Here is a 12,191-nt window from a genome sequence, read left to right on the forward strand (position 1 = left end):
ACAGCCGCAAACTGGTATAGTCTTGATACAAAATAGCTTATTATAAATGGAAATTGAATCATTGAAGTCAGACCATTTTATTCTCTAGAAACTCAACGCTGGTTACAGACAAATTTCACCAATCTAAAATCGTTCATACACAGAAGCATGAGAGAGCTGATGTTAATAGACTATAGTCTATATGTATCGACATATCGTAACGAATGCTATATCACGTAAGACATTAATCTTAAAGGCAAACATATCATTAGGTTTTATTCCAAAAGTTCAAACCCTTCAATGTTATGGGCATTTAACAATAAGGAAGCGCCCTTAATCAGGGTGTGCATCAAGATTGCACAATATAGGAATGGTCCTTTTCCTATCAGACTCAATCAAGCATATGGTTGAGGTTACATTAATTTTATCATGGGAGTGTGAACTCTTAGCTATCAGCGGAATAATCGGCCAATAATACTGGCCAACTGTATATAAGAGAGAGTTCACCCAATGAAGACTTTCTACGAAGAACAGTTTAGAACTGGTACAACATTTAGGCATGGATTTCTGCTGTGCGATAGCATCAATTTATTGAATACTGTTTTGTTTCTTTCCTGAATATAATGCATCATGTATCAACGTTTCGTTTATTATACTATGCCAATATCTGGTTGCTCGTATGAGTTCAAAACATTGCGTTAAGTATTCTGAGTATTTCTTTCTCTCTGTTTCCCAGCTCTCTGATTGATGATTCGTGTATGTATGGCGTGACGTAATATCGTAAAACATCGCAAAACGAAAGAAAAACAAGGATTTGAGCGTTTTAAATCACGTCCGCATCATTAGTTGTTTACGACAAATGCGAGCTCTTTGTTGGTAAATGGTAATGAAGCAAGAAGGTGGCAGAATAACAAGTTGTTTACGGATAGGAAGCAAGCTCTTGCACGTACAAGTGACTCAATTATGAATTTTCAATTCGTTCTTTTGGTCAATTAAAACAGAGCTACGCATGCAGCAGAGCCAAGCATTAGTCTAAATCGATTTCTTTATGTAACTTGTATTTGTATATTTTCATGTAACTCTTGTATACGTTTCTCGTAAATAAATAGAATTGAGAGAACTGTGTTCATCCGTATGTCCACGAGTGTATAAGTGATGTCCGTACATGCCTTCGTAAACAGAAAGTAGAGATTGACCAAACGCGTGCGATGGGAGTCTAAAAAATCTTAATTTGGAGAATTCACCCCGATCAGCGTTAGCGAAAGCAAAACATGTTATATAATGGTGCATGATAATTCTCGTATTCGTCTGATGTTAAGCTTTGAAGGACCATCATGACAAGATAAGAAAAAGAAATTCGTATATCATAAAGTCTTGTATAGCTATATGTACACCGACACTTTGGTCTTTGAAGAAATTGTACAGTTTGTTAACATGGTAACTGCATCCTTTATCGAGGTACGCGGGATCTTCAGTCTTCAATGAAAATAAGCACAGTTTACTGGGCTCCGGCCTTTATGATTTTAAACAGAGACGACATATTGCTAGACTTGATTGCCTGACGACATGAGGAAATCACGTTTGCCTTGTGCTTGCCAACTACAAAATAGGGGGATTAGGGGATTAAGAAAGATTAAAAAGATTATATACGAAATAGTATTTTCACGCCAAAATCCGATGAAAGCTTTTATATATAAGCTATACCCGTTTAGACAGACATAAAACCTCTAGAGTTGACTGGGAACATACAGGCAAGTCACTCAGGATTAAAAAATAGTCCTCGATATTTTAAGTAATGGCAGAGAAGCCAAGTCAGCGTGACTGGTCAGACATCCCATTGACGGACTAGAGTAATGACGGACAATGGGTAACGTGATATTCGTGGGGAACTCAGCTTAAAAGGTTCCAACTTGAGTGGTCAAGATATAATTATTCAGTTGTTATATCGATTGAAATGGTACAAACTTACCCCTCAGATTCCCTGCTCGTTGTATGACTTGGTTGACCATTTTTAGACAACTCAATAACTCAGTGTGGTTGTTGCAACGAATTTTATATCCATTCACAAGATCACGATTCAGGTCATAGAGTTCCATGTAGCCTCGTCTCATATTTTTCCTAAAAGAGAAACAGTTATTCAAGAACAGTTTAAAATCGATAGAGCTATCCAGTGTAGTTAGGTAAATAAAGTTAGTTTAGTTTAGGTTTCCTCCTGTAGTAACACTGGATCAATAAGAGATGATCCTTACTGGACCTCTAGGAAGAACAGTTTAGAACTGATAGAGCTATCCAGTATAAATAAAGTTAGTTTAGTTTAGGTTTCCTCCTGTAATAACACTGGATCAATAAGAGATGATCCTTACTGGAACTTTAGGAAGAAGTGCTTAGAACTGATAGAGCTATCCAGTGTAAATAAAGTTAGTTTAGTTTAGGTTTCCTCCTGTAGTGACACTGGATCAATAAGAGATGATCCTTACTGGACCTCTAGGAGAACTGAATCTGGTGTTCCAAGAAGTGCCTTATAATTGACTATTCAAATCCCGACATTCATCCCCACCCTACCCTTACTTACATGTCACCCATGAGTCTTGCATCTTCGGCTCTGACAACGAGGCTACGAATAAGATTAGAATGATCCGCCATCTCCGCCGTCAATTTCTGTCCTGCCGAATGTAGTTCATCGACCTGCAAAAATGAGTCCAGTTTATACATTAAATTTTTGCTGAGATCTTCTTCTTTTGACAGATGAGAACGAGTGAGTAAGTTTACTAAGTTCAGTACGGATTTTTAAAAATAACGACACTTATACATCAGAGCATCCCTAACCCCTCGCTCGTTTACATCCATTAAAAGACGAGATCGTACAGAAATTCTAAGTTTAAATGGGTCAATAGAGATAATTCATTTGCTGCAGAAATTTTGAGATGGATTAGTGGCACATAGTTATAAGTAGAGGGTCAATGATGCATGGACAGGTCTAAGAATCCAGGTCATACAGAAGTGTTTGTGTCCAGTAGCATATTGCAGTTTGCATACTAATAAAGTATATTTTGATATAAGAATATATACAATTGGACATCTTGAACAAAACAGAATAGGGAAAAATAAAACGCCTTTGCTCCAAGAAAGGTTACTGTCAAGGACAATCTACATTTGGTAAAGTAGGCTTGTTTTAAAAAACCCTGGCAACCTTTGAACTAAAGTCAGCTGTAATAATTTTCTTGTATGATTGCATGGCGACTTTAGTAATTATAATAACTTGTAGGTACACCACGTAAGTATTAAATACTGCAAAGCTTTCGGTCCGTTAACCCGGACCTTCATCAGTGCAATTACTTGAATACACGTTTGCGCGTCACTTAAATATCATGTTAGTCGTGATTAGTTTGCTCGCGCTATTAATTAAACGGTTTCATTTAATTAAGTTCTAATTAATGCGCGCGCCCTAGACAAGTATTTGACTAAGAGACACCGAAAAGAGCACGCCACGTACTATTAAGTGGCTTTCCCTCTTGGACGATAGTTTGATGTTTATAAATTTCAATAGATTCTCTCATTTTACGAGAGACAGTAAACTTATCGTTTGCTAAAATGGTAGCATCGTTCCATTTAATGCGATGATCATAAGTCCATGCATGGTGAGCTACTGCAGACTTATCCAGTTTACCTTTCTCGCAGTTCGTCTTATGTTCTTTAAGACGTATTGAGAGATTTCTACCGGTCTCTCCAATGTAAACCAAACCACATTCACATGGAATGCGGTACACACCAGGTTTCTGTTGTTCATCGACGCCATCCTTGTGTGTGTAAAGAGCGCGAAACAATTTGTTATTGCTAGAATGGTAAACTTGTATTCCAACTTCTTTTAAAATCCTAACGATTTTATATGAAGCTGGGCCATCCTCTGTCTGTTTACCATATATTGGCCCAGCTTCATATAAAATCGTTAGGATTTTAAAAGAAGTTGGAATACAAGTTTACCATTCTAGCAATAACAAATTGTTTCGCGCTCTTTACACACACAAGGATGGCGTCGATGAACAACAGAAACCTGGTGTGTACCGCATTCCATGTGAATGTGGTTTGGTTTACATTGGAGAGACCGGTAGAAATCTCTCAATACGTCTTAAAGAACATAAGACGAACTGCGAGAAAGGTAAACTGGATAAGTCTGCAGTAGCTCACCATGCATGGACTTATGATCATCGCATTAAATGGAACGATGCTACCATTTTAGCAAACGATAAGTTTACTGTCTCTCGTAAAATGAGAGAATCTATTGAAATTTATAAACATCAAACTATCGTCCAAGAGGGAAAGCCACTTAATAGTACGTGGCGTGCTCTTTTCGGTGTCTCTTAGTCAAATACTTGTCTAGGGCGCGCGCATTAATTAGAACTTAATTAAATGAAACCGTTTAATTAATAGCGCGAGCAAACTAATCACGACTAACATGATATTTAAGTGACGCGCAAACGTGTATTCAAGTAATTGCACTGATGAAGGTCCGGGTTAACGGACCGAAAGCTTTGCAGTATTTAATACTTACGTGGTGTACCTACAAGTTATTATAATTAAAGTCAGCTGATTGAACAAGTTCTAGTAAAGACAAAAGGCGAAAAGGACACTAAGTTACACTCCTCCAACTCCTCCTATATTCCTTCGCAGAAGACTGATTGCACGTATTTGGCAAATCGTGTATCGAATTTTGCGATACAGAATCTTGCAACACAGTAAACACTTAAGAATAAATGATTAGGTTTAAGTAAACACTGCAAGTTTTCGACCGTTTCTCATTTATCGTTTTGACAGATGCACATTACAATTGAAAATATCAATTGACAATTTCTGTGGATGTTCAAATACATCGCTGGGGGGAGTCCATTATCGTTTGAGAGCACTCAATGAATGATGATTCTGGTTATATAAACTATCAAGACACGTTCAATGAAATCCAATACCACCACTAATGAGACTTAGAATAAAACTGCAGAGTTTCCGCTGCAAATTGCTGTAAAAGGTGAAAGATAATAGCCCTGACAATGCTTTGTGTGTTGTATCACGTGCTGTAAGAATAACCATCGTCCGTTTTTGGTTTGTGTTCGTTTGCAACAGTACCTTGACTAAAATGTTGCTGAGTTCTTCCATCTGAATTGGAAAGTCCGCAGTTGTCTGTAACTCCTAACAGAACACAAAACATCAAATAAACAAAAACATGCTGATAGTCCAGTGTAGGGAGAGAGTGCAGAACTTTACCACACAGCACCTCATCTTCTCACGATACTTCACTACACCGTACCGTACTGTAGCTCACGGTACCGTAATGTACCTCACTGTATCGTACTGTACCACACTGTACCGTATTGTATCACACAGTACCTAACTGTACCACACTGTACCGTACTGTACCACATTGTACCGTACTGTACCTCACTGTACCGTAATGTACCCCACTGTACCGTACTGTACCACACAGCACCTCACTGTACCGCACGGTACCACACTGCACCTCATTGTACCGTACTGTACCTCAATCTTAAGAAATGATGTCATAGCTTGAATAACTTCACCCGCAAGATCCATATCGTCGGTCTTGATGATAACCTAGCAATCAAACAAATACCAAGTTCATTCTATCAAACCACTATACCACCAGAATATTGAGGCTAATTTTGTATCTAATCAAATAAAAGTTGCATACTGCTCCATTCTGTTGCATTCTAATGACCAGGGGGGTGTGAGTTCGCAGAGATTGAAAAGCAACGTTCAGTCGACCATCAACAGCCTCAATTTCCTCCAAAAGAAGGAAATTCTGATTAATCCATAAAACAACCTAGAATATAAAAAAATATTCAGAAATGATTCACTGTGAGTTCTCGATACTTTATTTCTTGATTTGTAATTTCCAAAGGGACCTTCCCGTTCTACTTATCATTAGAAATCATGGTTTTAGAACAATTCTTCCTGGCTTATTTTAAGGCTAACTCTGGTGAAAAGGTAACAGAATGTTTACTCACCCTGTTAACTCGCTCGTTGATGTGAAACTCCACACTGGACGAAGGCTCCAGAACCTCTCCTGGATGTAATGTGTATAACGCGAATCTGCAGAAAAATAATTGAAATTTATCAAAGATAATACTGACATCGGTAAATAAAAGGACAAAATCTTTTGTTTGTACCTTGGAAGTTGCCGGGTGATTTCAAACACGTGAAACTGTGAACTGGGGGTAGAAAAAAAGAGTAACTCAGACAAACTTTATTTATACTAGATAGGTCTATCAGTTCTAAACTGTTCTTCCTAGAGGTCCACTAAGGATCATCTTTTATTCATCCAGTGTTACTACAGAAGGAAACCTAAACTAAACTAACTTTATCTATACTGGATAGTTCTATCAGTTCTAAACTGTTCTTCCTAGAGGTCCAGTAAGGATCATCTCGTATTGATCCAATGTTACTACAGGAGGAAACCTGAACTAAACTAACTTTATTTATACTGGATAGCTCTATCAGTTCTAAACTGTTCTTCCTAGAGGCCCAGTAAGGATCATCTCTTATTGATCCAATGTTACTACAGGAGGAAACCTGAACTAAACTAACTTTATTTATATTGGATAGCTCTATCAGTTCTAAACTGTTCTCCTAGAGGTGCAGTAAGGATCATCTCTTATTGATCCAGTGTTACTACAGGAGAAAACCTAAACTAAACTAACTTTATTTATACTGGATATCTCTATCAGTTCTAAACTGTTCTTCCTAGAGGTCCAGTAAGGATCATCTCTTATTGATCTAGTGTTATTACAGCAAGAGACCTAAACTAAAATAACTTTATTTGTCTAAACCCTGAACAAATTTTTACTCTTATCCCACCTTGTCTTTGTTCCCACAAAAGCTTTGATATGTAAGTCTACGGGATAGTCTCTCGGTGGTACGATAGAAATCTGTAAGCTATTACTGAGGTTCGTTTGTAGTGGATGAGCTACGTGACACTCCCCATCAAAGATTCCCTCAGCAAACAACATAACCGCTCGTATGATCATCTCGTTACTCGTGGCTATAGCTAACTCTACGGAGGGCTGCACGTGCTCTGAGCCCGGGTTCACGTGAAGAGAGGTTTGGAGTTGAGTATTGGCGGGAATAATCCCCAGTTTTGATTGGTCGACGTCTACACCGCCACTTGATTGCATTGATTGCCCGACCTTGTAATATTTATATACAGAATAGTCTAGTACACTTGGGTACAACGCTGTACACGACGCTACATTACAATACACTGCGATATACAGCAGTACATATATGTATACCTTTAGGTTTTCCTCATAGTTCTTAAGTTCCAGCATCAAATTTTGTCTCTTTTGATTCAAATCTCTCAACGTTTCTTGTGCAAGATCTACGCCCATGAGATTACCTTTCGCTTGAGGAGCTGATGGAAGGTAGCCACGCACTAAAATGGGGAAATCAAATCTCAGCTTTTCAATTTAATCGTGAACAACAAGGAAAGATGATCCCCTTATGTACCTTCGCCATCAACAGAACAACAGATAAGCTCCTCTTTCCCATCCAGTCTGTAATCCCCTTTCACAATGCCAGCCAAAGAGGTTGGCAGGTTGTCTTTGAAAATAACTTCGCCCGTTTTTTCGTTGCGTGCATCAATCTAAATGCAACAAAACAGTGATTATTCGTGAATTCAAGTTCCATACGAAACTGTACATATACCTTTCTATCAATATGGACGAATTTCTGTCGGTAATTTCAAAAAAACGAGGCTACCTTTCCGTTGCTCCATCCAGTTATAAGTTCAGGGATACCATCACCATTTAAATCATAACTGCACAAGGCGACCGCTTGATTCTTAGACTAAGAACGAAATATAGGCCTTTATAATTTTGGATCCAATTCACTTCTGATGGATGTTTTATAGTCTGTTGTCATGTAATGTATATCAGCAGCAAATCCACTGAAGCCAATGCACAACGGCTTAACCAGTAGCCGACTATATTTCATACGTCAGAAGTACGAATGGATCCCAACAAAATTGGATCGTGTGAACAGACCTTAAGACGATTTATTTTGATGTGGTTTGCAGGAAAACCAACTATTACCTTAATACGCCAGAGACGGTTGTTTTTTTCATAAACTCCGACTGTTCCGTTAGCCAAGGCGTATCCAAATCTTCCTCCATAAAGCGTACAAAGAGATATGATTGCCTACGCGATAGTTTTCAAAAAACGCTCCATGTAAATCATTGGGACTCTCGTGCAAAAAGCTTAGAATGAGCTTAAATGGGACTTCTCAAAATCAGCCACGTTTAAAAGAAGATTTGTTTTCAAATAACCAGGGAACTAACCCTAATAACTAGACATAAAATGTGGTATAAAAGCTGACTAAAATAGACGAAAAATGTCTGGGGCTGGTTGTATAAAACTTTAAACTACATTTTGCATCTAGTTAAATCCTAGTTAACTCAGAAGTACAGTCTTTTATGCAAGTGGCAATTGGACGTTTCGACCTGAGTGACTTTGTCAGGTGGGTCAGTATGAGGCTATATGTTTCTAGCTGATATAAGAACAAACCAACCTCTGTTTCAGTCATTTCATTAATCATCTCATCCTCTTTGAAAACGCGGATATCAAAATCCTCCGAGCCAACCAATAGCTGCAGTTCAATGGTTTGAAATAATGTCACCAACAAAAATTATTATATTAATGACAGAATGCAACAGACAGCATTGCCATTCTGTTAATATGGCTTCTTTGCACAGTTGTAAAGGCAGAAGACAAGTAGAACTTGCTAAAGTATGGTACAGTACCTCATTTTGACCATCCCCAGTATAGTCACAAAGTGCCAACGAACTAACATTATCACCAGTAACCTAACAATTTACCACATTGACGTCATTATAAGAAAGGTCTATTAAGACAAATGCAACGATGCATACTTACTGTCCAGAAAAGATCATTTCCCTCAAAATCAAAACCTTGCAAAGAACAATTTCCACCAGCTATTGCCAGTGGCGTGCCAGTGTTGCCTAGCTCACCAATTGTCAAAACATTCACACCATCAGGAACCTAAAAAATTAGTAGCATATAATAATACTCCTTGAGGTACACCATTTTATCATTTGAAGAACTAAATAGCTTTAATCCTGAATCCTCACTTACATCTTTATAAAAAACATCCGAATTATTTTGAACATTATAAGCCAAAAGATTGGTAGGAGTGCCGACGACCAGAATATCATTCTCGTATCCACCCAGTTGACCAGCACATACCGCAGAGATTTGTTGGTTAATATTCAGTAGACTAATGTCTGAATTGACTGTCGTAACACGGCCTCCTTCAGTAGCTTTACTGTGAGGGTTGTGCACAAATACCTGAAATGACATAGACTTGTAGGAAGATATCTCAAATGTGGTGGTCCAGTGTAGGTAGTTTTCTACAATAAGCTTTCATGGTTTGTGTCTGAACTACCTGAGAAAGATATCTCAAATGTGGTGGTCCAATGTAGGTAGTATTCTACAATAAGCTGTCGTGGTTTGTGTCTGAACTACCTGAGAAAGATATCTCAAATGTGGTGGTCCAGTGTAGGTAGTATTCTACAATAAGCTGTCGTGGTTTGTGTCTGAACTACCTGAGAAAGATATCTCAAACATGGTGGTCCAGTGTAGGTAGTATTCTACAATAAGCTGTTGTGGTTTGTGTCTGAACTACCTGAGAAAGATATCTCAAACATGGTGGTCCAGTGTAGGTAGTATTCTACAATAAGCTGTCGTGGTTTGTGTCTTTTTAAGCAGTTAGGACAAAAACCACAAAAGCTCTAATTCGTTATATGGTCTATAGTCTGTAGGCACTGTACACATTACATTGACAGGTACAGGGCCATCATTGACTCAAAGTGAACAATACAAAAATGTACGAAAAATAAGAGGATCGACAAGAAACACAAACGATACGATCTGTAAACAACATCTAAAACTTCATCTAACCTTTCCTGCAGTTGTGGCTGCTGTAAGACATGGCCTCTGTCCATCGTATTTTCCAATCGTTATCCGACGAGAATAGATTTTTTGGTCAAGTTTTAAAGTGAATAGGAAGTATAGGAACAAGATTGCCATTCTTCTCAACTCATCATAGTGAAGATCGGTGGTTTATTCAAGACAAAATTTATCAATTTTCCTGTTCAAAACAATATATTTACACTGCTAGAGTTTGTTGTTGCTACGTTCCGATGGTTAGCCGATGTGTGTACGGACGCACTCGATAGGTGGGCGATTGAACCCGGACGCACTTTAGAGGGAATTCCCCATTCTCCTTTCTCCCGCTCCTCCCTGTACTGGTTCCCCCGTTCCCCTGTTTCCAAGTTCGCCCGGTTTGCGCGATGCCTCAGTTCTCCCGTTCCTCATTTCTCCCGCTGCGCATTTCCTCCGGTTCCCTGTTTCCCGGTTCCCAATTTCAAAGATAGCCAACTTTGAATACCGTCTTAAAACCCCCAGAGCAAACCGTCACTGAGGCGTCTTTGCAGGCGCAAGGTTTGTGGCATAAATCCACTGGACTAAATGGTGCCAACAACCGACAACTGCCGACAACAAGCACATGAAACAATTAACAATGAAAAATGCGAAAATCCGTAGACACGAAGTCCAAACTCCGAAGTCCAGTATGGCGGCTCTATAATTCGGTTACAAAATTTCCCGCCGATCGGACTCTTATTTAATAATGCGCCAACTTCAAACAACGTTTTCTTCCCCATTTTTAAACGGAACACACAGATTCTAATCTTGAAATAAGGAAGAAAGATCGAACGTTAATATTCCCGATAAATAAAACAGAATCAAACACTAAAATTTCTAAAAGAATATCAAAACACTAAAATTTCTCGCTAAAAACACTTAAAAAACGTTTAGGCGTTTAAATCTTGACATTTCCAAGCGTGTGCCTTATTAGTCGTTTTCTGTGCATATACTTGTTAGGGACCGCCCCCCGAGACCAGGAAAAGCTTAAATACGTTAAATTTATCTTCGCTCTCAGGGCTAGCTACTGTAGCTGATTCGTCTATGACGCGCTAGGCTTGTGGCGATGCATACTCTGTTTCTCACTGAGACGTAACGGTTAGGTGCACATACATCATGGTCTGGGGGCCGTAGTGCATCTCCCCCTTAGACGGCCGTTAAGATGTGAGTTATGGGGGGGAGTTCTTCCTATAGCAACCGCCTTGCACCTTTCGTAGTTGTAACTATGCTGAATATTGCAGCCGGTTGTATAACCAGGTTAGATTGTGGCATAGGCTGGATGATCTCTTTTGGGTGTTTTTCCCCAAATTTTTTTTTTGGCACGCTTTCCAAATTTTTGTTTTACATACAAAAATATACTGTTATTAAACATATTATGGAACGGATATGGTTCGAAAAAAAATTTATATCGACTAAAAACCACCTTAATTGACCCCTGAATACTCTCCCCAGTCTCTGCATGGCTGAGTCTCTGAATTAAACAATAGTACAATACCAGAAATCATTCATAAACAGCAAACATCTTCATCAACCTTACAGCAGTAAAACAGCGACAAAGACATTCAGACAGTCAACTCTGCATTCTCGTTAGTGCCTTCAGCCCGAGAACTGTCAATCAAAAGTCTGGATAAATCCCCTGGCTTTCCCTGCGAGTTTTCAAATTCATATTTCAAAATATCTGACATTGAAAAAAACTCACGATTTTCTACTAATTGTGGACTTAGTTTATTCATTAATACTGATCCATGAGATAGTTTGTACAAAGACTCCACCATTGTTGGGTATACCAGTGCAGTATGGTAATCCAGGTTATATCCCAATGGTAGACCATAATCTCGATGAATCACCCTGAATTCTTCTGTAGTTAAATTTTCATTCCACAACAAGAAACACAGCATGTTATGGCCATTTTAAGAGCACAGTCAATTGTTATTCCCAATTGATTGCATATAAAATCCAACTTTGTTTAATTTCAAATACATAACTTCGAAGTTTGGAACGGCACTTGTAGAGAAAGTAGACAAACCTACTGCGACCATTCTATTCCTCGCCACAATGAATCGAACCACGCAGGTAACATAAGCTGAACCCAGAGTTCTTTGTTTAAAGACTGCACCTACTCCTTCAAAAAGGTTGTGACAAATACCCAAGGCTACAATAAACTGGATAACAGTCTTGATGATTTGTTGATCTTTTACGCTCAGA

The 12,191-nt window shown here is 38.7% G+C and overlaps 1 protein-coding gene across 1 annotated transcript; it reads right to left on the reverse strand.

Annotated features, from left to right (window-relative positions):
- Positions 1-1,258: 1,258 nt before the first annotated feature.
- LOC114523257 (Bardet-Biedl syndrome 2 protein homolog) lies at positions 1,259-10,091 on the reverse strand. The gene is made up of 18 exons (XM_028544123.1): positions 9,963-10,091; positions 9,138-9,350; positions 8,919-9,044; positions 8,786-8,848; positions 8,554-8,631; positions 8,079-8,183; positions 7,747-7,833; positions 7,495-7,630; positions 7,281-7,420; positions 6,847-7,175; positions 6,159-6,200; positions 5,997-6,081; positions 5,681-5,812; positions 5,509-5,583; positions 5,098-5,160; positions 2,552-2,664; positions 1,949-2,097; positions 1,259-1,578 (listed from the first exon to the last, which is right to left on the reverse strand). The coding sequence occupies exons 1-18, from the start codon at positions 10,089-10,091 to the stop codon at positions 1,478-1,480; spliced, it is 2,166 nt and encodes a 721-aa protein (XP_028399924.1). The 3' UTR covers positions 1,259-1,477.
- Positions 10,092-12,191: the final 2,100 nt, after the last annotated feature.

Source organism: Dendronephthya gigantea, unplaced genomic scaffold (genome assembly GCF_004324835.1).
Source record: "Dendronephthya gigantea isolate DGI-Jeju-01 unplaced genomic scaffold, DenGig_1.0 000026F, whole genome shotgun sequence".
Taxonomy (NCBI): domain Eukaryota; kingdom Metazoa; phylum Cnidaria; class Anthozoa; order Malacalcyonacea; family Nephtheidae; genus Dendronephthya; species Dendronephthya gigantea.

What these genes read in the sequence shown, in the direction of transcription:
- LOC114523257 (XM_028544123.1), bottom strand. Translation starts at nt 10,091, where the DNA reads ATGGCAATCTTGTTCCTATACTTCCTATTCACTTTAAAACTTGACCAA. An exon ending in CTGGGGATGGTCAAAATGAG is followed by an intron (nt 8,632 to 8,785) that starts GTACTGTACCAT and finishes ATTGAACTGCAG; the next exon opens with CTATTGGTTGGCTCGGAGGA. An exon ending in GAATGCAACAGAATGGAGCA is followed by an intron (nt 5,584 to 5,680) that starts GTATGCAACTTT and finishes TTTGATTGCTAG; the next exon opens with GTTATCATCAAGACCGACGA.